The sequence below is a fragment of the Myodes glareolus genome, chromosome 11 (genome assembly GCF_982192425.1).
Source record: "Myodes glareolus chromosome 11, mMyoGla1.1, whole genome shotgun sequence".
Taxonomy (NCBI): domain Eukaryota; kingdom Metazoa; phylum Chordata; class Mammalia; order Rodentia; family Cricetidae; genus Myodes; species Myodes glareolus.
The window spans coordinates 90,119,059-90,143,893 of NC_142036.1; the positions used below are offsets into that span (position 1 = coordinate 90,119,059).

Below are 24,835 nucleotides of genomic sequence, written 5' to 3' on the forward strand. Positions count from 1 at the left end.
AGTTTCCCTGACCACTGTCAATGGATCCTTTTTAAGAATGTGATTCTTCCTTACTTGCACATAAAACCTTTGCTTTTTCCTTTATCATAATCATAAGCAGATCTCTATCCACCAGCTGGGTCTTCACACCTCAACTGCCCACATATTCACCCAGGCCTAGTGCTCTGCACAGGAAATACATTCAGTAAACAATGGATAAAAAAACAGTGAACAAAAGTTAGAAAAAGGATTTAATATAGATAAATTCTTACTATATATTATTATTTTAGGTAATAAATGCAACTGTATAAACTTTAAGGTATTTATCTTTCGCTCTGATATATTTCTTTGTTTCTTCCCAGGCTATCATTTTATGAGTCTGGTAAAACCCAAATACATGTATCCTTTGTTGACTTTATTTTTCTTAAGATGAGTGTCTCTGTAAATAGCTCATGTTAGCCTGGAATTTGCCATCCTCCTAACTCAGCTTGACTGCTAGGATTTCAGACTGAATCACACCTGGCTTCAGGCATCCATTTTCACTCCACTAAAAGTCAAGATGTGATTTACAATGGTACTTAAGCCCTGCGCCTGAAGTTTAGGGGAAATCAAGCTTCAGGCAAGCTGCAACTCCAGAAGATGGAACAGGTCAAGGCTTGTTGTCAAGTGATATCCTTGGAAGAGGAGCAAGCCATTCTCCCAAAGGAATAGGAGTTCTTAAAGCTACAGAACCAGTTCCAGGAAGGGAAAGCCTGTTCTAATTAGGACCCAGCAGTCTTGGCCTAGACCACCACCAACTGTCATTTTCAGAAATTCAGCCATCAGACATTGTATCATATGGACCCACTTCCACTACAGCAGATGCTTACTGGGAGCCAAATGAATCAACAAAGGTAACTAGCTCTCCACTATCATTAGAAACAACTGCTGAAGATGGATATACTGGCAGACCCTTGAGTCTGTCTTTCCTAGGCGGCACAATTCTAAATGAGCAATAATCCCAGGAAGACATGATCATGTGGAAGGATTTAGAAGGACCTTGCTTCTGACAGCCCTGTGACCACAAGTCTAGTGACAGACTGGAATCACTGCCACTGTTGAGTGGAGCTTCAATTCCACACTAATGTTTTGTAAGCATCCCATGCCTGTACCAGTTCCCCACAGACATTCTTCACCCTCACAGCTCAAACACCCCAAGAGCTACGCTCATTTCCATTATTTCAGCCATGGGCGAGGCACTCCCAGCTGCACTCCTGAAATACTCAGCATCATTCACACCCCCTTCTCATTCTCTCTTCTTAAATGCTCAGATTTTAAATCCTTTCTCAGGGTGTGAGATAAAACTTTATTCTTCCTTGACATGAACATTTAAGTCTTCTTCCAGCGTGTTTTTCCACTTAGCAGACTTCTTCTCCTGTCACTGTCCTTATCTTAGGCCATGATGCCACCATTTCATGCAGTTCCCTAAACCATCACTACCCAACCCACCTTCCTAGAGTCCTGCTTCCACAGCCCCCTAAGTGTTTCTCTGCACCTTGTCACCTTGTCAGACCAGGTGATGATGCCTCTGTCTGGCTTCCTGCAGCTCCACAGCTCATCCTCTGAAAACAGTGTTTGTCTTCCTAATAGAGCCCTGTGCTGTCAGACGAGCCACACTCTTTGTACTTGTCAGCAAATATTTACCAAACAAATACTGTCCCTGGACACTGTGCAAGCTGGCATCAGTGCCCTCATATGTTAGTCCAACTTGCTTCTGAAACAACCCTTAATATTTGTGGATAAATAATAAGGGATGGAGGGGGAATGTCTCTCTCTTAAACAACTTGGAATCTTACTGGGAAGATAAGCAGTAAAGCAATTAACCAAGACAAAATGTAGCCAGTAGCACTCTGAGTATACATAGGAAGCTGTAATTCACCTGATGGAGAAAATTGAGGGAGACGTCCTGGAAGATGTGGCCCTGATACTTGGGGAGGATGATTCTGACGTGCAGAGAAAGGATGGGAAAGATGAAAGCAAAGAAGTGGGAGAACCTGACCTGCCCATCCCCCTCTTAACCTTTACCCTCTCTTTCCTCCCAGCTAGGTCTTCCCCCAACAATTATGAGGCCGTTCAACTTTACTCTGCTTTTGAAACTCATTCCCAAATCCAAGCTCCTCCCCAACAAAAGACGACATGTAACTATTCTTTACTGGTCTAAATTCAAACAAGCAAACAAACAAAAATCACATGTCAGAAATACTATACAATTTTTCGCACTCTCACTACAAATTCTCCTGTAACCTGAATACAGAGTTTTTAAAATCAGTATCAGAAAGATAACACAAGACAAAATAAAGGCCCTGAGCAGCAGAGGCTTGGCATCACAAGACACATTCATCCTCTCTGGGACCCACTGGTCCATGACCACACATGGTAGACAGCATTTTGTAGATGTGATGAAGGGCAGAAACCCCAGAACAGGTGAGATGATCATGGATTATCTAGGTGGACTCAATCCAATCCCAGGAGCTCTCAAAAGTGGGAGAGGTAAGCAGAGAAGTGGGTTAGAGAGCCTTGGTATCACAAGGACTTACCACGGCTTTGAGGAAAAAGGAAGTGGGTTGTGAAATCAAGGAATGTGGATGCATCTAGCAGGTGGGAGCAGTCCTTAGGTAGCAGCCAGCAAAAACCAGGCTCACCCTACAGATTCAAGGAAATTATCTGACACTTGAATAAACAGAGAGCACTCTCTTTCCCCTATTGTCCAACGAAAGCAAAGGACCCTGCACCAACATCTGCCTGTAATCCACAGAGACAGAGACAGCTGCCCTACCAAACTGCAAGATATTAAGTTTATATTGTTTTCAGCCACTGAAGTGTGGTAATTTGTCTGGCAGCAATCAAAAGTCAATACAGGCTCTAGGTTTCCCAATAGGTCAAGGTTAAGATTATTTAGCACAGATTTCTCACAAACACAAACAATTAAAAGTTCTAATGGAATATAATTACTTTTAGTTACACATGAGTGAGCAGGAAAAGTGTAAGTTCAGCTTTTCTCTATTAACAATGAAAATTTCTAAAGTATACAATGTACCATTCATCATGGCCAGCTGCTGTACACAGCACTGTCATCTCTTTCATAATTGATTCCAAGTAAGAACGACTTTACCTTGAAGACCAGTACCACCCATTCTTCCTGGGTAGTATCACCACCACCCCAACTACACTTCCAAACAAGAAGGAAAGGAATGATGTTCTAGAACCCCTTAATGTCCATCCCTTGTAGCAACTAACAAAAAGCTAGATAAATCATAATTATTCAGAGAGCTGATGAAAGTGTCTAGTAACCTGTGTTCTGGCTTCACAGTTGGTAAATTTCAGACCCTCACAGATGGAGCATCTCAAGTCTCAGTCTGGTGCCAAAGGAAATACAGAGTAAACAAACGCTAAACAAACATCAGGAGACTGTTGGGAACTTCAGAGAAAGTAGCACCTTCCCTTAAAAAAAAAAAAAAACCTCACTTTTATCTGCTCAGGAAGGACTGGGCGGGGTGGGGGGTGACAGTGTGAATGGAGGAATCAGGATTGCATATGTGGCAGGCCAGAGCCTCCCCGCATCTATGGGAGCATCCCAGCTACTCCTCTCAGGAGTTTCTAAGAACAGAGTTCTCTAGAGGAAGAGGCCACAGGCTGTATTGCATCCCAGTATACTTTGGAACAGAACAAATCCAAATAAAGAGGTCAAAGAGAACACATTCTCAGACCTCTCATCTTAACAGAGTGTTCGAAACTTCCGAGAAAGTAGTATGCACCTTCTGATGTACTTCTAAGAGGGAAGACTGAGCTCAAAGCTCTTGTCAATACATGGTGGGCTACAGGTTAGATGCCCAGGGCTGGCCCAAGGGCCGACATTTAACTGAGAACATTTGGAAAGATGTTGCAAAGTTGTTGATTTAAAGTACTGTTTATCCACCAGCCACTGCCATTAATTCTTGTTTATTCATTAAAGTAAGCAATCTGGACAAAAATTCATTATCTTGGGCTTAGTTCTATTACTGAAAACAATTAAGTCTGAGTTCTTTAAATATTTAAAACATACTAGAAGAGGTGGACAAAGCCTTTACTGTACAACTCAGATTCCATTTGGCTAGTTCTACAAAATGTTTTGAAGTGTTTTTCACTTTAAATACTTTTGTACTAGTAGTATTTTGTTCCTAGCTAAAGCAACCAAAAGGTATTTGATATCGTATTTAGAAACCGCTTCACCTAAGAAGTATGCATGTAGTTACTACACCTTGAAACCTTTTCGTTTATCAAGTTCTCTTACTCAATCAACATTTATCTAGCATTATTAATATGTGTCCACAGAAAAGGGCTGGTGAGATGGGTCAATGGTTATGGGAGCCTGGTGCCAAGCTTGGGATAACCCAGAGATCGATGGTAGAGGGGGAGAATTAACTTACTGAGGACTGTACTCTTACACCCTCCCCCACACATAAAGTGTAAAAACAGTTTTTAAAAGAGAAGCAAAGAAATATCATCAAGTTTAAAATATACTCCTGTGCCATAGGTCAACCATTCAGCACGTGTTCCCAAGGTTCCTTGCATGGGCAAGTGTCCTAGTTGAAATAGTAGGTTAACGGACAAGCCTAAGAAAATCTTTCAGAAGGAGGAAACACTAACCACTACAGGATTCTGTTGGGCTTCCGGGCTGGCAGGTATCTATAAAGGCTTCCTTTCCCCCACCAAAACAGGGTCTCATCAGTCATGCTAGATTGGAGGACTGTAGCGCACCACGCCTGTCTGCGTTCTATGCGCTACCATACAGCTTGTGCGCCGAGCAAGGGGCTGGAAACTGAAACACACAAAGACTCACAGACAGAGACACGGGTCATCCTTGATGCCAGAATCCTTGTAACAGGAATGACCCGCTTATTGTGTACCAGAACCGCTTATATAGAGATCCTTAACTGATAGTCACACCCCAGTCAAACCCACCAGAAACCACACCCCTGCCATCAGGAATTCCTGAGGGTCTCGTGCTCAGAGCAGCTGACAGCATTACAAGTTGTTTACCAGAAATTCAGGATCTGGGGGGTTCATAGCTCCCAATAGAGGACTACCTGTTTTAAAATTCTCACTAAAACTTTTTGTTTCACAGACTTTTTGGATGAACATAGTCTGGTGTTTGAAGTTTTTGCAGGAGGAATTAGAAGACAGGTTAGGATGGAGACCAAGACTGTGTGCAATGGAGAAAAGGAAATGAATAGAGACCTTGTAGGGCAAAGGAACCCCAACATTCTTGAATTATGATGGTCACTTTTATTTGCTCAGGAAGGACTAGGAGGGGTGGTGGTGACAGCTATGAATGGAGGAATTAGGATTGCATACATGGCAGACCGGAGTCTTCCTGCATCTATGGGAGCATTCCAGCTGCCTCCCCTCAGGAGTTTCTAAGAACAGAGTTCTACTGGAGGGAGAGGCCATCTGCTGTATTGCATCCCAGTGTACTCTGGAACAGAACAAACCCAAATAAAAGGCCAAAGAGAACACATTCTCAGACCTTGCCAGCAGATTGTGCAGTTGGGAAATAAAGTTGTCAGAGAGTCAAGTTTTGAGCACACGAAGCTTGCTCAATGAATTCACCATGTTCTCTGAGGGAAGACTGAGGAGACAAGGAAACATCTGTCCCTGAAGTCACTTACACTCTCCCTGCCAGATGTTCTGAGTTTGGTCCAAGGATAGAGACCAAAGTTCTTTTCATACTCAACTGTGGTTAACTCAACTCCCACAAAAAGAACTGGCTAAACACATTATATATTTCTGTAGAGATTCACATGTTGTATCAATTCAAAGGAAACTAGCATATTTCAGTAACTTAAAATGATAAATGAACTTTATGAATAGATTAAAAGTTACAAAGAAAAGAAATGAAAAGATTCTCCTAACCAAAAGAGAATCTATTTTCTATCTGTTACATTAGTGAAAAAGCCAGGCAGTGGTGGCATACGCATTTAACCCCAGCACTCGGGAGAAGGAGACAGGTAGACTTCTGTGAATTTGAGGTCAGCCTAGTCTACAAAGCGAGTTTTCTAGGACAGCCAAGGCTACACAAAGAAACCCTGTCTCTGAAAAAACAAAACAAAACATAACATAACAAAACAAAAAGCCAACAAAAATCAGTGAAAAAGAAATTGCTGCTACCAGCTGAGCTGGGGCCAGGGGAGCCAGCACTTCTGAGACAGACAGAAAGGAAACCAGCTGGTTTAATCCGCCTGAAACAATATGGCATTCTCTGAAAATGAAAATGTGTATGGTTTCTGGCTTAGCAGTTTCATCTCTGAAACCTGATCTACAGAGATGCAAGCATTTATCAAGACATGTCTTCAAAAAGCTTCACCACAACACATTTAAAAAAGGGAGATAAAAATAACCAAACTGATCATGCATTTTCACCTGATAGATAAAAAAGTTATTGAAAATAAAGATGTGAATGAGTGTAAGATGAAGTTCTACAAGCGGAAAATTTGCAAGCTTCAGGATAACACATTTAGGACTGGCTAGATGATGCAGTGGGTTAAGGTACTTGCTATTAAGCCCTCTGACTTGACCAACACACCAGAATGACCTCCACATGTGTGCTGTGGTGTGTGCACACTCGTGGATACAGATAAATGAAAATAAAGGCAAGTGAGAAATTATGGACTGGTTTTTCTCTTTGATGTTGTATATTAAAATATAAATAGGGATCTGGGGAGAGGGCTCAGTATGCAAGAGGATCAGAACCTGAGTAAGTGCTTGGCAATCCACCTGGAATCCTAGCCTATATGCTAGAGACTGGGAATTGCGGAGCAAGCCGGCTAAGAGGACTAGCCATATAGGTGGGCTTTGGGCTTAACTGAGGGACCCTGCCTGGAAAGAATGAAGATGGGGAGCACTCAAAGACACTCCCCATGTCAAACCGCAGCGTGCCTCCCACATGTATGCACATAATATATACACAGAAAGAAAAAAGAAATAAAAAACCAAACAGATAAAACCTAATATCATTTTAAAACAGAGAAGAAAATAACACCGACTTTCAACAGGCATATTGAACTCATAACTGCCTGCATTCACTTTTTAGGGAGCAACAAGAAGTTGCTAATAATGGCACATTTAGCATTACTTAGGAGAAACTTAGAAGAGAAAACAGGAGAAAAAAATGCTTTTGCATTTCAGTTTTTAGTTCTTTGAACTGTTTGAACTCTTTTGTTTTCTTTATGAACTATGGGCATGCATGGCTTCCATAATTTAAAAGGTTTGGAGAAATAAAAGTACAAAACTGAATAACAGCATTATTTAAAAAAAATCAAGACATAAATTTCCTAGATTCAAAAAATTATCCTTTTTAAAAGTGTTTAATTATGTACATGTATACTGTGTGTGTGTATGTGTGTGTATGTGCGTGTGTGTATACGTGAGTTCAGGTGCCTGTGGAGGCCAGAATAGAGTGTTAGAGCCTTGAATTCCATGCATTTTTAGTGACACGGGTGAATCAAACTTGGCTCCTCTGCAAACACTAAGCCACCTCTAGGCCAACATACTAACTTCTGGCATGATAACAACCCTTGAACTCACTGAGACCACAGTACAAATGATTAGCAGGTACTCAAACCAAGGATGAACATACTTTACAACCTTTCTTAAGAGGCAACAAAACCTCAGATTTCCAGAAGTCACGAGTTTCCTTGGCACCTGGGTCAGAGTGCAAATGAGATTCCACTTACCTATTGTTTAATGCTCCTCCAAGGTCACAGTCACAAGGTCGACATCCATCCAAATCATTACTTAAGCCCCAGTGTTGTGGCTACAGAACAAAAGATCAAACATGCAAAGATGGGTTCCTTTGACTGTACAAGAGACTCAGCAAAGAACAAGCTCCAGCATGCTTTGGTTATTCCAAGCATTTCTTTCAACCATGAAAACAGACAGAGGGTAGAAATATTCTTAGTTAAAAACACACACACTCATCTTTGAGTCATTTGAGGGAAAGTGCTGTCCTGCTCTGAGCAAGCAGTACAGAGATCAATTTTCTTCATTCAAATGGCTCTGGCAGTAAGAACAATTATGGAAAGTATTCGGCACGTCTTTACATTTCCTTCAGTTCAGTCTGTCACAAGTCCCACAAGGAAAGGCTTTAGGATTTGTGTTCATGGACACAGCAGAAAACAAGAACTTCTTCTCTAATAAAATGAAAGGCAAATGCCAGGTCTCTTCATACAGAGATCTGATGTGGGATTCCCCTCTGTATGCTGTGAATACCATTGGTTAATAAAGAAACTGGCTTGGTCTGATAGGGTAGAACAGAGCTAGGTGAGAAAAACTAAACTGAATGGTGGGAGAAAGCAGGGCGGAATCAAGAAGAAGCCATGGAACAGCTGCCAGAGACAGACACGCTGAAACCTTGCTGGTAGGCCACGGACCTCATGGTAAAATAGCAAATAATGGAGATGGGTTAATTCTAGATGTAAGAGCTAGTTAGCAATATGGTTAAGTAATTGGTCAAGCAGTGATTTAATTAATAGATTTTCTGTGTGGTTATTTTGGGAGTCTGGGCAGCCAGAAAATAAACAAGTAGCCTCCTTACAACAGAGATCCCCTGTATCTCAAAAGCAAGCAGAGGTTCATCTACTCAGATTTACTAATTTAAATCAGACTTCAAGACATTTATTAAGCATCTCAGGATTCTACACAAGCACACACACTTAGGGATTGCAAATACATGGATGTATGGGGCAGGTGTCCTCTAAGCAAAACTAAATAAAAACAGCATTAAAATGTCACAGAAGCTATAAGATAATATATGTTAACTAACCCCATAATCTTCCACTCAGGGCTAGATAGAGCTGAGGTCCATTGTTAGAGCCTAACACATGCAAAGTAGAGGGTTCAATGCCCAGCACCCACTTCACAAAAAAATACTATTCCACTGAACTACTAGTGGTGTACTTCCTCTAGATTTTTTTAGTCTTGATGAAATTTTTTCCTACATGAAGTCGCTGTCTTATTCTGGTTTGCCTGTTAGTATAACAACACAAACATTTCCTTGCATTAGTGTCATTTTCCACAGGAACTGATATCACTTTGTATGGAAATCCCCAAGTTCACATAACTACCTTCCCACTGTTGATTCCAGGTCTTCTGCCATAATTAATAAGGACAGAATGAATCTTGAGAGGGATATACCTTTGTCCAATTCTCTGAGGATGGCATTGGACGCCTCAGAAGTAAGGTTACTAGGTTAGGAATATGGACATTTTTACTAGCTCCTGAGACATTTCTCTGAAACACCTTTTACAGTATAAGTCAACCTGCATTTCTGTTAGCAACTAAGAAGTCTCAGCTCATCGTGTCCTCACTAGCAGTTAGCACTGTGACTTTTAAAAACTGTTCACTTGTCTTCATAAGTGTTATTTGCTGTGGTTTGTCAAATAACTCACTCTGAATCCTCATTTTGACTTTTCTCATTGGTCTCTTAGCATTGACTTGTAAGGATAATGGTAAAATTCCCAACAGGAGACACATTCCTTATTTTCCAGGTATGGTGGTACACACATACCATACAAGGACGTGGGTGGCAGGGTTGGGAAGAATGTGGGTTCAAAGCCAGCCTTGAGTATATACTCAGACTCTACATCAAAAACAAAACAAACATGTCATATTCACTAACTTCTATCCCAAGAGATTAAGGTTTACTTACCAGACATTGGTCACAGCGCTGTCCGGTCACCAGCCGCTTACAGTAGCAGTACCCAGTCTCAGAATCACAAGGATTCCCACCAGGAATCGTCCCCAGAGGATTGCAAGCACATGCTTTATTAAAGACAAAATAAAGCAAAGAAACACAAACCAAGTGAGTCCAAAGCTATGGTTTAGCTTTACAATTTCAATGTAAAATGGAACTATGTCCCTGGAGAATGTCCAAACAGACTTACATTTACAACCAAATGGGTCTTCAGCACTTAAATCATAGAAGCCTTCTTTACAAACATCACAACGCTCTCCTTCCACATGCAATTTGCACCGACACTGACCAGCAATGAGACCCACAGAAAAATCAGTGTAACTGTCACAGATTCCGCCATTTTCAGAACCAGCTGGATCACAGGTACATGCTGAGAAGAACAACTCCAAGTTAAAGGCATCAGAAATTAGGCCATAGTTTTTTGTAAGCACATATACTCTCTTCCACCCTCCAAATCCAGTCAAAGAGAACTTAAGAAGGTTTGACTAGCAAGTAAATGTTTCTCCCCGCATCCTAGACAGCAACTGATTAGCAATGCTGGCTATGCTGCTCAGAGTCTGAGCTCCAAGAGGAGTATATTGACAACAAACTTTTCTGCATGAAAAATGATTCAAACAAACAAACAAATAAACAAAACAGGACCTATAAATGACATTTCCCAACGTACGTTCACAGAGACTGGGGTCTCTGATGTCCCTCTCGGGGTGCTGGTAGTAGAATGGTTTGCACTGTTCACAGTTGCGTCCCATGGTGTTGTGCTGACAGTCATCACACACTCCCCCGCTGACATTCCCAGTGGCCAGGAAAACCGCCATGTCAAAGTGACATGAGCTGGAATGTTCGTTGCAGTTGCATTCTGTATGACAAGACCAATGTCAAAAACAAAACTTTTTTTTTTTTTGAGCCTGTCCTGGAACTAGCTCTTGTAGACCAAGCTGGCCTCAAACTCACAGAGATCCACCTTCTCTGCCTCCCAGGTGCAGGGATTAAAGGCATGCGCCACCACCATCTAGCAAGAACAAAACTTTTAAATCTGTTTAAAAATTGAAGATGGAGGTAACAGGAAGGAAGATCATTTAACAAAGTGGGGACTGAGTTTGAGCAAAACAGCAACCAGTGAGAAGGCTCTAGTCATGAAAAAGGATATAGCCCTTGTTGATCCTGGTGGAAACCACAAATCAGGTTAGCAACTTTAAGATTGCTAGGCCAGGTCGTGATGACACACACCTTTAATCCTAGCACTGTGGTGGCAGAGGCAGGAGGAGCTGAGTTTGAGATCAGCCTAGTTGATTTACTTGGCTGTTTTCTCAGTGATGATCAACATAGAAGAAGGGTGCTGTTCCACTGAAGGTACCTTTGGCACCACCCTAGGTAGAATTGATTGCAGTGCTTTCTACTATTCTGAAGGACATGCTGGATGATGCATTCCTAGGAAATCTTTTTGGGTTTCATATTTGAAAAATAAGGCAGACTTCTTTTATTATGGTGAAAACAACTTAAAGGAGGAAGGCTTTACTTTGGCTCATAGTTTTGGAGGTTATACGCTACAGCTGGCTGATTCTGGTGTTGCCGGCTCTGTGATAAGATGGCAGAACACGATGGCAGAAAGGCATGGAATAGTAGAGCTGCTCCCTTCAAGACAGTCAGGAAGCAGAACAAACCAGACAAGGTTAGGAGCAAGAAACAACATCAGAGGCATACCTCTGAGTCCTGCCTCCTTCTCCTGGACCTAACCTAGTAAACCTAGGTTCAGCAAGGAACGCATCAAGGGACTAATCTACTGATCAAGTTGGTGGCATGGAAACCCAATTACTTCTCAACAGTGCCACCAACTGGGGACCAAGCATTCAACACATGATCCTTTGGGGAAATCCACACCAGAAATAAACTATATTTGCCTTTCATTTGTCCTGTTATCCTCTTGTCTTAAAAGCAGATGCAATGTCATGGACACCATTGCTGTTTTCCCAAGTCAATGCCAGACATACTAATTATTATTAATTTAACTCAATGCATACACATTATTGCTCTGGAACACTCACAGTCAAGAGGATGGCCTTATCTTCCTCCCCTCTGTAAACACATTCATTGTAAAAGTAGCTCCCCAGAAAGCGGATCCCAACGGCCCTTCCCACTGACACTTACTTTTGCAGGCATTGCTGTTTCGACCTTCAGCAGGTCTCCATGGCAAATCATGGTAGAAATCCATGCACTGCTCACAGTTCAAGCCTTTGGTGTTGTGTCTGCACATGCAGTGTCCATGAACCTGGGAAGTTACAACCCAGGAGAAGCAAAGTCAGAAACACACAATCGGCCACACTTTTTCCACAGTCAGCAGAAGATAGAATCATTCACACACATCTTTAGCTCCTACCAGTGAGGGCTTCTTTTTATTTTCTTTCCCCAACTAAGCAATTTCTATCCATGTAAGACAATAGCGATTATCCTTGTTTCTGGAATAGTTTCTATGGTACAATAGAAAGTCAACTGAATATCTACACAAAGAATCCAGATGAGAAAAATTAACAACTTAAGAAATTTTTTTTAAGGGACTGCAGGCAACTGAGAAATGCTTACAGCAGGAGAAATGGTCTTTCTCAGGGAAGAACACACCAACTGATTATCTAATACCAAATGATTATCCCTGAAAACACACATATAAGTAACATATAGACTGAATAGGTTGTACTTAGGTATTCAGGGATATGTACATATGTATGTATGTCTGCACACATACACACATTCATATATGTAACAACAATTAATGAAAAAAGAAGCCATAAATTTAAAAGAGAGCAAGGAGGTGTATATATATATATACAAGTATAAACATATATATATATATGTGTATACACGCACACACACACACACATATGGGATTGTTTGAGAGGAAGGAAAGGAATGAAAATAATGTAATTATAATGTAAAATAAATTATTTTTAAGTAATTATTTAAGAATTAAAATAACAGCAACAAAACCAACCTAGGGTCTGTGAGATGGTTTAGTGGGTAAAGGCCTTTGTTACCAAACCTGAATACCTAAATTTGATCCCTAGTATTCACATGGATAGAGAAACTGACTCCCTCAAGTTGTGCCTGACCTCCATATAAACTCAGTGGCTCATGAGTGAGGACACACACACTAAATAATTTTTAAAATGCAATATAGTTTTGAGCTAGATATTTAAGAATAATTTCTTTAAAGCTACTGTAATATAAAACTATAAAAGTGAGTGTAGAATGCCATATGTTACTGGTCTCCAAGAACCGGATTAAACAAAGCACTTAATTTTTCTTAACCATAATAAGAAATATTTTCAATTATTTACCATGTTTTCTTTCAAGTAAGAAAATAAAACTATCAGAAAGAGACAAATTAATATTTCTAAAAGATTCAGGATGTACTACTGAATGTCATTTTACTCCAAGGCATGTTTAAGACCCTTGTAGCCCACGAAGGATAAATAGATCCTTTCTACCAAACAGATATAAGCCCTTTGCCGTAGCCCTGATGTCTACTGCCTGGAATTTGGGAACAGGACAGACAGGTCTCTCCTGTCTGTTTTGACAAGAGTGCAGTTAGGTAGAGATTAAACTCCTCTCATTCCCAGGGGTTGCAGTGAACTGAAAAGCAGTGGGCCATTCATATCACAAGACACTCGGCATCTGAATATGCACATTCTGAGGCCATGAGAATGACTGGACATAAAGTCACAAAGATTTCTGTGCTGCAAAGCAAAGTCTGTCTTGAATTCTCAGAAAGATGTACTGATTAGAAGCATATCCCTGCCTTCAGGCTGTTGAAAAGCTAACTTGTTTACTCATGAAGACTTCCAACTGCAGTAAAGGGAAGGTAGAGGTTTTAGAAGGGCAGAGTATGCAGATTCTGCACCCTTTGAACAAAGACTAACAAGTTTTAAAGAGACAGAGAGAAAATAAGCAACATATGCCTGTAGTCAAGGGAGAGCCAGAGACTATGGGAGGTGCCTGGAATGGAGACAGAGATTAGGTTTAATGTCCACCACTAACTTTTTGATCTCCTCTCTCAAGGACGGCAGAGTCTCTGTGTGGTATTAAACTCCTAAGGGTTTGAAGAATTTTTCGGGAAACCACTTAATTGGATTAAAGTACAATACTCCAGCCTAATTGCTGTAGTTTGCTGCTGTCTTGGGAGAAAAAAGGGTTTAGTTTATTTGGCTCACACTTCCAAGTCACAGTCTATTATCACTGAAGGACATCAGGACAGGAACTTCTGCAGGGACCTGGTGGCAGTAACTGAAGCAGAATCCACGGAGGAATGCTGCTTGATCCCCTATGGCTTATTCAGCTTGCTTCCTTTGGACCACCTGCCCAAAGCTGGCACCACCCATAGTGAGCTGGGCCCTCCCACATCAATCACTGAGCAAGAAAACGCCCCACATATTTGTCTACAGGTCAGTCTAATGGAGGCAATTTCTCAATTGTTCATTCTTTTCAGGGTACTCTAGTCTGTGTCAACCAGACAAAAACTAACCAGCATATTAACTATTTGTCAAAGAAATGAAATCTAAAATTTCAAGCATTCAGCTTGAAAACACAATGTAAAATTGGCAAAGAAAGGAAAGTTTAAGGCGAGGACAAAGAGAAAATATCATTTGATCTCTAAGAGGTATCTCTGGTCCTGGGTTACAATTGCCAGTCTCTCTGAGCTGAGGCCACCTTGTTCTTACCAGCATAAAGCCTAGAGGCTTGTGGTTTTTTAATCTTCTTAATGGAAAAACAATCTGGGTTGTTATTTAGACAACTTTTTAATCCTTGGTAACTAAAATACTTCAGCAACAGCCTAAAGCAATAGATTTTAAATTAAGGGTCTATGAAACTAGTAGTTTTTGCTCACATTCTCATAACCTAAGCAGCTCTCCAAGAGAGGGAATCAGTAATCAACCACTAACGTGGCACAAAAATCGAAGTCTATTTTGGGAAATTAAAACTGCTAAAAAATGTGACAGGCTTAAAGACAGGTTTTGCCTTTCAGATCACCTGTACAAGCATCCACAGGACACTTACCATTCCTTCCACCTCTTCATCAATTCCATCCACGGGGGCACACTCGCTGGCATGGCCATAGCAGAAGCAGTTCCCACGAACCACCATATCATAAACAGCATAATAGTATTTCTCTCTGATTTCCATTCTAGAGTCCAAAAGGTTATCTCCCAAGGTGTGCAGTTTCACAAACTTTATTCTCAAGTTGGTGATTTTTAATAGATCTACAAAGGTCACCAAGATGAAAGGTCTCATCAGACAGGTAAGCATGCTGTGGCAATTCTACATTATTTCTCTTTTGTGATGGACTGGACAAATGACAGAGGTCTAAGTAAACTTTACTCCTCCTGAACGAGCTAGATGATGGTGTAAACCTTACCACAGCTAATACAATACAATAGCCTCTGGAAGCCGGGAAGGCACCAGTCTCCTCTGATTAGTAAGAGTGTCCGATTAGTAAGAGTGTCAGCTACAGTCTTGGCGTTCCAAACCCACTGTCACTTAACCTAAAAATACTGCAATACCCCTGGTTCCCATAGCCACTGCTGTCAAAGTCAGTAATTCCTTTCAGGTAGAAATGGGTTTATCCTGGGTGCCAATTCTAACTACAATAGAAACAGATATGTATTTATTTTTGAATGAGGAAACACTATCTGAAATTGCCTACCACTTAAATCCAAGTAACAACACTAGAGAAAACTCCCTGTCTAGGGGAAGAACGTCTCAACCAAGCTTTTCTTAAAGTAGTATTTTAAAACTTATATATGTGTACTGCATTTCTATTACCCCTCACTTTCCTTCTTCCAGCTCCTCTCTAGTTCCCTCAACTCCCTCACAAATGCACGCCTCTTTCAATCAAGTTTTAAGCAACATTGTAGTCTACCCTTTTTTTTGAAAAACATTTGTATATATTTTTTAATTCAGTGTAGTGACATGAGGACAAAGGGGTTTAGTTCTAGGTTGTCAGGCAAATTGTTTTTCCTACACAAAAGTTTCTTATAAATCAGTTTGTCTCCTTTTATCTTTCCTCTTTCTTTCTGGAACTATAAGCCTACGCTTATTCCAGAAGCTGGGCTGTCAGTGACATTCTATATAACTAGATAGACCAAGGGCCAGTCAACCTGTTACTCAGGTGGTTTTCCTGAATGGCCAAGGAGATCAAATGCAATTTTAAATAATTATAACACATGCATAGTTTACAATGAAGACAGAAATAGCTGAGGGTGGAAAGAGAAAGTCCATGCATTAAACTTAGGCTCTTTGTAAAAATTAAATGCAAAACAGAGAACTCATAATCTTGCGCTGAATGGCAACATCTGCAAAATGCTCATGCACACAGTGAGCACTATTGACAAGAGACCGGAAAACAAACATGAAGGGCAGCTGGAGTATTTAGAAACCCTTGAACTTCATAGAAGCCTTCAGAAGAGCAAACAGCCCCCCACTCTCTCCTGCCACATGGAGGAACAACCGAGCCTCAAGCTGCCTGCTTTCCTAAGAGGCAATCACTTTGAAGGGAGTCTGCAAGGTCTCAATGATAGAAATTCTGTTCCCTTGATTACTAAGTAAATCAAAGGCACAAACAGTTAACATGGGTACTTCCTAGAAATAGGTCCAGATGCCACTTGACAACAAGTGTAGGCAAGAGAACTGAGTCATAAATTTAATACATTCTTCAAGTCCCATACACTTTATCTGCAAAGCAGAACATAAGTATTTCTAGGGACTCCAGAACTGTTTGTCATGACCAGATGTTGAGACCTATAATAACAGCCTCATGACTTTTCAGAGATTGCATGGACATGCCATTAAATACTTGTTTTACAATAGAATGAATGAGTAAACTACAGACCCAAGACAGTCTGGAAAACATGTCAAATTAAGTTAAGTTGGAAAGCAGACTTTTCTGTCAACTTGACTGATTGCAACCTCATAGCAAGACAGAATAAGGGAGGAGGGTATCTCCCTCTTTTACTGTGACAGGGATGAGCTCTATGCAAGACATACTGCTGTTGCTGGCAATAGTTAACATCACTACCACCCGCAGCTTCAATCTGAAAACTTTCTTCCTGTCTGGCTCTGGGCTGGTCACTTATATACGACTCATTTTCTCTCAAACAACCCTCAGGTTGGTATTTCTATTTCCACTCAACAATGGAGAAGTGAAAGTTTTAAGTATGTTACCAGATCATGTTGCTACAGTATGATAGAATGGTATGGAAGTCTATGAGTTTAATTATTGAACATCAATATGCAGTCCTGTAAAATAAACAATTGTTAAACAGTGGCAAGAGCTCTGAACTAAGAATTGTATCATATGAACTCAAGATCCACCTGCCATTTCACTGTCCCATCACCTTATGCATGTTATCCAACTCTGCACTTGGGTCCTTCATCTATCAAAAGGCTATACAGTCCTCACCTTACTGGCCATGACTGGCATTTCTGATATGTCTCAGTGTTCTTGCTTCCTATTGCTTGTGGATAAGAGCCCTTGCCAAGAGTTTTAGCAGAGCACAGGCCACATAGGCAGAGATATTACCCAGTATCTTTGGTGCTCTAGCTACAAGACTAATTATAGCAATGAACAAATGTGATATGCACAACATCCATGTCTTATCTTTGTACTTGACTTCTAGAATGAGGAAACAGTGATAGTGTTCTAATTCTGCTGGTGTGGATAATCCTAGGGAAAGAGATAGTCTTATAGCTATGATTACCAGATTTAGCAAATAATAAAGGATACTCAGTTAAATTCGAATGGATAATAAAAACTCATTTATAGTTTAAGTAGGTCCCCAATAGCAAGTGATACAAATTATGTTAATAATATTGGATGGGACACATTTGTACCAACTACAAATGTTACATGTGATCTTGAAAAAGAACTTGTTATTTATCAGTCACTTAAATTTAACTGGGTATCATCTTGTGGCAACTGAGCTGTATTTCTTAGAGAATCCCTCCAGTGATAGAGAGATGGCTCAGTGGTTAAAAACACTGACTACTCTTCTAGAGGACTTGGGTTTGATTTCCAGCAAATATGGTTGGCTCACAGTTGTCTGTAACTCTACTTCCAGGGGATTTGACATCCTCTTTTGGCCTCCAGAGCACCAGGAATGAACATGGTGCACATACACGCAGGCAAAACACCCATATGCATAAAATTAAAATGTAAAATCACTCCTTCTAGTTTCATACTTACAAAAGAAATGCCTATTTTATTTGAGCAACTGTATTTGGGGGATGTTTTACTACAGCAACTTAATTTGTACTCTAATATACTGAGCAACAAAAAGTATAAGGTGGCACAGTCAGTATTCTGTGACAGAATCAAAATGCGTTCCCTATCAGTGAAGACTGATTACTGTTATTTTGAAGAGCTTCTGAAGACTACAAAGAAGGAAGAAAATGTAGGTGAATTTAGGACTGGGCATCAGGATATTGGTAGCAGGACTCTGGGGAGGAAGATACTTGTTCCATGACGACTGTTTCCCATCTAAGCATTTATTTGAAAACAAGCTTACTCTGTATCCTTGGGCTATAAGGATCTTCTATCTTAAAAGCAGGGTCTAAAGCACGAAATATCACCTAAAAATAGATAAGAGGGTTAGTATTTTTGCAATGATGAAAAAGTAGACTAGCAAGTAGAATTAAAACAAAGAGACATACAAACCTCTCCTTCTGTTGAGGGCTCAATATCAGAATACCGAGAGTCACAGATGATGTCATCCACTTTCTTCATGGGGCCAGTTGAAATGCCTGGGAATGAGCTCTCACAGTCATAGGCGAAGTATCTGTACACACCCCAAGTCTTCCCAAAGTCAGAAGACCGCTCTATCAGCATAGCAGCTGGACGGAATGTCTGGAAAGCATGAGAAAAGTCTCGTTTGGTGCTTTTGATTGCTGATCTGCCCTTTTCAAAAATGTCACTTGTTGTGTGCCAAAAACCCCAACTTCGTGTGGTTGGTATATCAGACTTAGCTCCCTTTTGAACACTACACGCTATTCTGTGGAGGCTGTTCTTGCAAGGAAACAAAGCTGATTATAAACAGGCCTTTGTAGCTAACATATTTTGGTATATTTAGCCACTGTTCCCATGATAGTACTGAATTTGAATGCTTGCTCTTTCACTTCTTCATTTAATCATTCAATAGATGTATGAATGCCATCCATACGCTGCTGCACAGTCTAACAAGGAATACATATGACCATAAAACATCATAGTACAATATGTCAAACACCACAGTAAAGTCAAGAAAACAAGCAGAATTATTCACAATAGCCAGAGTGGCAACATCCCAAGTGCCTATAAACTGGTAAAGAGAGAACAAAATATGATAACACAATAGAATATAATTCAGCTGCAAAAGGAGGGGAACGCCATACTCACTGTAATACGGCTGGACCATGAAGGCACTGTACTAAGTGAAATAAGCTACGCAAAATCTCAAATATTATGATTCCATTTATGTGAAATACCTAGGATAATAAACGAGGGAGAAACGGGGTCACGGGAAGGAGGAGTGGGACAATGAGGGTTACTGCTCAGTGACTAGTCAGATGCCCTATCTGGGGTGATGACAAAGTCCTGGAAACTGACAACAGTAATAGATTGTATGGTATCTTGAAAATGTCTAACATCATTGAGCTATACACACAAAAATGGGGAAATCTGTTAAGCATACTTTGCCACAAGAGGAAACATTTTTAAAGAATAGAAAAATTAGAGACCATTTTACAAAGATAATGTCAAATTGGGATCTCAAGGGCTGGATCTCTTCAATAAATGAAGAGATTATACTTAGAAAAACAACTCTGATAGCATTGTCATTAAACACGGAAGATGACAAGAAGCAGAGAAACCAAAGAAAGGCGAAGGCTGTTAACTCCAACAGTTATAACATGGACAGAGAGATATATAAAGTCAACTATTCTGTATAACTAGTGACAGCATAATGTATCGAATTACATTTGGTCAATTAGACTGCAGTGAAAAAGAAGGCAGGAAAGAAACACAAAGTCCCAAAGCATGGTGGCTGTGTTGAAAATGATATGAACGTTCCTTTGGGGTCAGATACATGGGCACGGTGCTCAGTTTTGCAAATAGAATTTGGAAGTTACTGCACTCACTTAATACTTGAATCTCTCCAGCAAAGCGAATGGATGGTAAGGAAAAAGAGGTCAGTACTCTAGAAAAGTGCCTAAGAGGCCGAGCATAGGAGCATTGTGTGCTCACGGGTGAAAAGCAGGTGTCAGAGGAATAGGAAAAAAACAAATACTCAGAACAGGTTGAAGACTTCAAGAGGGTGTGAGGAAAAAGTTCAAGTGGAAATAAGAGAGAAAGCAGATAGAACTCTAAAATAGGAACAGGCAGATGCCTCACACCCATGAGCATGCTGTGTGCACTGGGAGATGCCTCACACCCATAAGCATGCTGTGTGCACTGGGAGATGCCTCACACCCATGAGCATGCCGTGTGCACTGGTAGATATCTCACACCCATGAGCATGCTGTGTGCACTGGTAGATATCTCACACCCATGAGCATGCCGTGTGCATTTTAGGAAGCAGAAGTCAGATTACCATGGAAGAAAATCAAAGGAAAATTTAGTCAACCTAGGAAACAGAATTTAAATAACGATGAATTTCTGAATTAAAATCATCACTTGGGAAAAGAAGTAAAGTAAAAGAAGTAAAATAAGATCATCATTGAACTGAATCCTTTGCAGAGTGCTGATCTTGGAAATTAACAAAAATTCACTAACCTACCTTCAACCTTCCTTAATAATCTAATCTGATAGACAGATAAAGTTACTTTTCTATGTATCCAGGCACAGAAGAAAACAATGGTTTATCAAACTGAAAGAGAATTGTAGACTAAGAATTTTTGAAAAGGGAATAAGAAGCACCTTTGATTATCTGAACCTGGTATGACGCAGGCACAGCCAATCCCATGAGATCAGGCTGGGACGATGAGAGAGGGCTTGGAAGGGGCACACCTGGTCTGACGTCTCAAAAGGCAGCAGGGAAGTAACACACAGAAGCCAGTCCCAACTATGCTTCCTTCTCTCTCACTTCTGAAAACTCCTAAATCCCAAGTGACATTGACCAGTCATCCAATTTCCTGTGGAGTTATGAAACTGCGGGAACCGGAACAGCTCACTTCACCTAAAGGTTGGAAGCCCTCCCCCCACTCCGCTTAGTCACCAAGCTTCTCAGGCCCCTTATTGCTACACAGGGGCTGCTGAACACATAATAAACAGAAGGGACTGGAAACATCTGTCTATAACAAAAACACTGGGTATACAACACACGAATGAGTTTTTCTAGTCTAAGAAAACCCAATCCATCTAGCAACCATCCATCCTGAGCCAGCCTGTGGAGGAATAAACATAAGTTTTTCATCTCTGTCCTGCTTCCTCTTCTTTTCCATTTACAATGCTTTTAGGGACTCGCATCTTCCTAAGGACTTGTACTTCTAGGCTATTTTGGACACAGCCCTTTCCTTCCCCTGTCCTGCCTCTTTCTCAACTTCAAGGTCAACCTTTGATTCTCAAGCATCCAAGTGACGTCTCAGGAAGCAGAGGATCCTCCTCTCTACAGCTGTTCCCAAAGCAGCAAGTAGCAGAGTGTAGAAGCAAGTGAATTTTTAAAATGTGTCTAAGAACAGGTGAGCTTCTGGAATTCAAAATGCTCTATAATCCAAAACTTTTTTAAAAGACAAGGTCTGACTATGTAGCCTAGGCTAGCCTGGAACTTTCTTTATAACTCAGACTGGCCTAGAACCCACAGAGACCCAACTGTTTGAGTGCTGCTCTTGTGTCACCATGCCTGATTTCCTTAGTGAGCTTTTTCTGTGACCTCTAGGTCAGTGGTTCCCTACTTCCTATACAGTTTACATTCCTCAGCAAAGAGTCAAGCTCCTTCTTAGACCTACTCCTTTCTCCATTCTTACTTCCCTCGTCACCCTGAGTTTGAAGTATGGAGGTGCAAGTACTAGTGAATAAATCTGCCCAATGATCATACCAAAGGTACACTGCTCTCAGACTCATTCACAAAGAGCAGTTTTTCTGTCTCTTCCCTCTGAAAACCTTCTCATCCCTGAAGATTTTTCCTTATGCCAGGTTCTTGTGTAATAGTTTCCTCCAAGATAAAAACATTCCATCCTGCAGGAAGCTCAATTAGCAGGAAGATAAACAACTCAAAATAGCTTCAGGATGTCCCTGAAACTGACCAGAGTCTCTAGGCCCCAATAAAAGCCAAGAGTCCCTTATAGAGGGAAGAAGTCAAGCTGCAAAGAAAACTCTCAGACAAGACCTGCTATGAGACAAGCAGAAATCAGCTGAGCTGCCTAAAGGAGGTTTAGACCAATTGAGACACTTAGAAAGGACACTCGCCAACCTGTTGAGTTGCCTGCAAGCTGTGCAGCATGCTGCAAGTTCCCAGCTTTGGTGAGCTGCCATCCATGCTGCAGTCCTTGGTGATGCAGCTGTCCTTGAGTGATTTCTGCTCCAAAGTAACCCTCAACACATATTCCTGCAAGTAGCTCCAATAAAATTCCCTGGTTCACTAAGTTGGACTTAGGTGGCATCTGAACTTTGGTCTGCCATGGGTTCCCTATCTGGGCTGAGTAGAAAAGCACATTTTGTCTGCCCAGGAAAAGTTTTGTCACAACACAAGCTAACATTAATATCACCATTTACAAAAGGTGTCAAGAAAGCTTTCCCCTGTTCCCAGTGTACAGGGGCATGCCATACAACCTTTTGATACAGGCATTTTCCTTTCCATTTTACAGTGAGGAAATCGCAGCTCCGGCCACATGTGCCAGGAAAGGGCACAAAACAAATTGCCAGGTCTGCCCTACCCCAGAGGTTCTGCTTTCTCACAGAAGCTTGGAACCTGAAGGATGAACCTCCTCCAGTGTGCTGAAGTTGGTATCATGTACCCACAGTTCACTAGGCACTGGCTCTTCAGCCTAATCTTTAGCACTATACCTAGCCTTTAGGTATAGAACATAATTTCATCTCTGGCCCCCTTGAATTCAACCACAGAATATGCATTCAAAGGACTCTGAATGTAAAAGAACTCAGAGCCATCTGTGTATGTGAGGCAGGTGCTTTCTCCAAAGTAAGACAGGGCCACAGACATCAATAAAGAAGATCACGAATACTTTAAAGAGTCTCATAACATGAAGATGACATCCTCATGTGGGACTGAGCTTGAATTTAATCACTAAGGTTGAAAGTGGTTAATGGAAGCAAAAAAAAATTATGGCAAGGAGTCCCTGATAAGTTAGTGATAGCCCTTATCCAACCACTTCCAGTATTAGATGTCACTATTAACATTCCTGTCCCAGTAGTTGTCACAGTGGCTAATTTGGGGGACAACAAGGGAGTGAGGTGCACAGACTGGGAACCATGGAGTTTGACGTCCCCCTACTCACATTCTGATTCCCATGCCTGCCCTTGCTCCTTGGCTTCTCAGGCTTGAGGATCAGACAGAAACGAAACTTCTGTGCCTCCTTTGCCAATGAGGTAAATTGATCCCCAACCCCTTTTCCTAACCTGGAAAGATGCCAATAAGGCCCCCAAATCCAACTGAAAACTATTCAAAAGTGATTTTAATCTGGAGAGAGTAAGTAAATTATGAGTTTTGTGTGTACTGACATGTACTTCAAGCCAAGTGAAGTCTGTCATTTTCAGGCAGCTGCTTAAGAAACAAAGGCACTTTGTACAGAGACACTCCCTAGGCCTAGAGTCATTTTACATCTTGAAAAGAAAAATGGAGAGAAAAAAAAAATCTGCATTTAAGAAGGTATGCATTTTTTGGGGGGGGAGGGGACTGGGAAACTCTTCCCACACTTTTGCAAAATCTTGGAATCTAAGATAACACACTTTATTTTGAGTTACCAAATTCAGCATTTAAAATATAAACGTGAAGGATCAGAGATATACTATGCAAATGAGATTTGGGGGGGAGTCAAACACCATTTTTCTCTATGGGAGAAATAAAGAGATCTCTAATTAAAAGTTTATAGATGAACTGGTTAGAGAAGAAGTTATTGACATGAAAATAGAATGCAGGAAGGGCAGTTGTCCATGTCCCTGTTTGAAAGCCCCTCAATTATCCCAATACATGACAACAGTGACATTTAACTTTCCAATTATGCCAATGCATAATAAACATTGTTTTTTTTTTCTGAATGTAGAAATCACAGTGCTCTTGAGAAATGGAAGGATTCCTTACCTTAAAAGTCATTATGAGATGAGTGAAATGGAATTCTGCTTCTAGATCCAGTTGGATAGTTACATTCTCCACACCTATAGAATTTTAAAACAATAAAGGAGATGGTGAGACTAATGGGGAATGTCTGTGAAGAGCTGACTTTCTTCCTAAATGGCCTGTAAGCTCCTCATACAAATCCCTCTTGTGTCTTAAAGCTGGAGTTGAAGCTATTAACAGGGCCCTTTGTACTTATTTTAGAGGGGAAGCATAAGCCAGAATGATTCTTTAGTTTTCCATATATTATTCCAGAGTTCAGCTTACTGAATTTATTCACTGCCGCAAGACATCGGGCAGAAGATCTCTCAGTGCTGTTTGCTTAGGACGCCATAACCACTGCCCCAATCCTCTAAGCCAAATGGGGGAGGGGGCACATGCCTAGTGCACAGTAGGGGATCGGTTTATAGAAGTACAGTAAGAACACAAATATTCCTTTTTTCCCCCTAAATGATGGGAAAGAAAGCAGGTGAGTATCATGTATGTTAGTACATGTCAACTCAGGGAAACGCATCCTTGATAGGAGCAACCTTTGGTTACACTTCTACATCTGAAAAACATTTTCCTTACCAAGGAGGCAGAGAACAAGCCAGATAAATAAACCTGTCCCCAAACAAATGAAAACTTCTTCCCTTTCAGGGGGAAAGCCTGAACAAACAAGCCTTTACACAGTGCATGGTGCCCTGAGGGTGAGAGACCCACTTGAACACACACACACACACACACACACACACACACACACACACACAGAGAGTCACTGGAATTCCAGAGATAAAAAGCA

General features: G+C 40.9%; 1 protein-coding gene across 1 annotated transcript in view; it reads right to left on the reverse strand.

Moving 5' to 3' along the window:
- Lamb1 (laminin subunit beta 1) overlaps positions 1 to 24,835 on the reverse strand; it is a 66,282-nt gene that overhangs the window by 35,305 nt on the left and 6,142 nt on the right. Inside the window, exons 4-12 of the mRNA XM_048415625.3 lie at positions 24,022 to 24,095; positions 18,450 to 18,638; positions 18,301 to 18,364; positions 14,795 to 14,997; positions 11,894 to 12,014; positions 10,416 to 10,604; positions 9,939 to 10,118; positions 9,704 to 9,816; positions 7,731 to 7,810 (exon numbers count right to left, since the gene is read on the reverse strand). Of these exons, the coding sequence (XP_048271582.3) occupies positions 7,731 to 7,810; positions 9,704 to 9,816; positions 9,939 to 10,118; positions 10,416 to 10,604; positions 11,894 to 12,014; positions 14,795 to 14,997; positions 18,301 to 18,364; positions 18,450 to 18,638; positions 24,022 to 24,095 (1,213 nt within the window). The remainder of the gene's footprint in view (positions 1 to 7,730; positions 7,811 to 9,703; positions 9,817 to 9,938; positions 10,119 to 10,415; positions 10,605 to 11,893; positions 12,015 to 14,794; positions 14,998 to 18,300; positions 18,365 to 18,449; positions 18,639 to 24,021; positions 24,096 to 24,835) is intronic.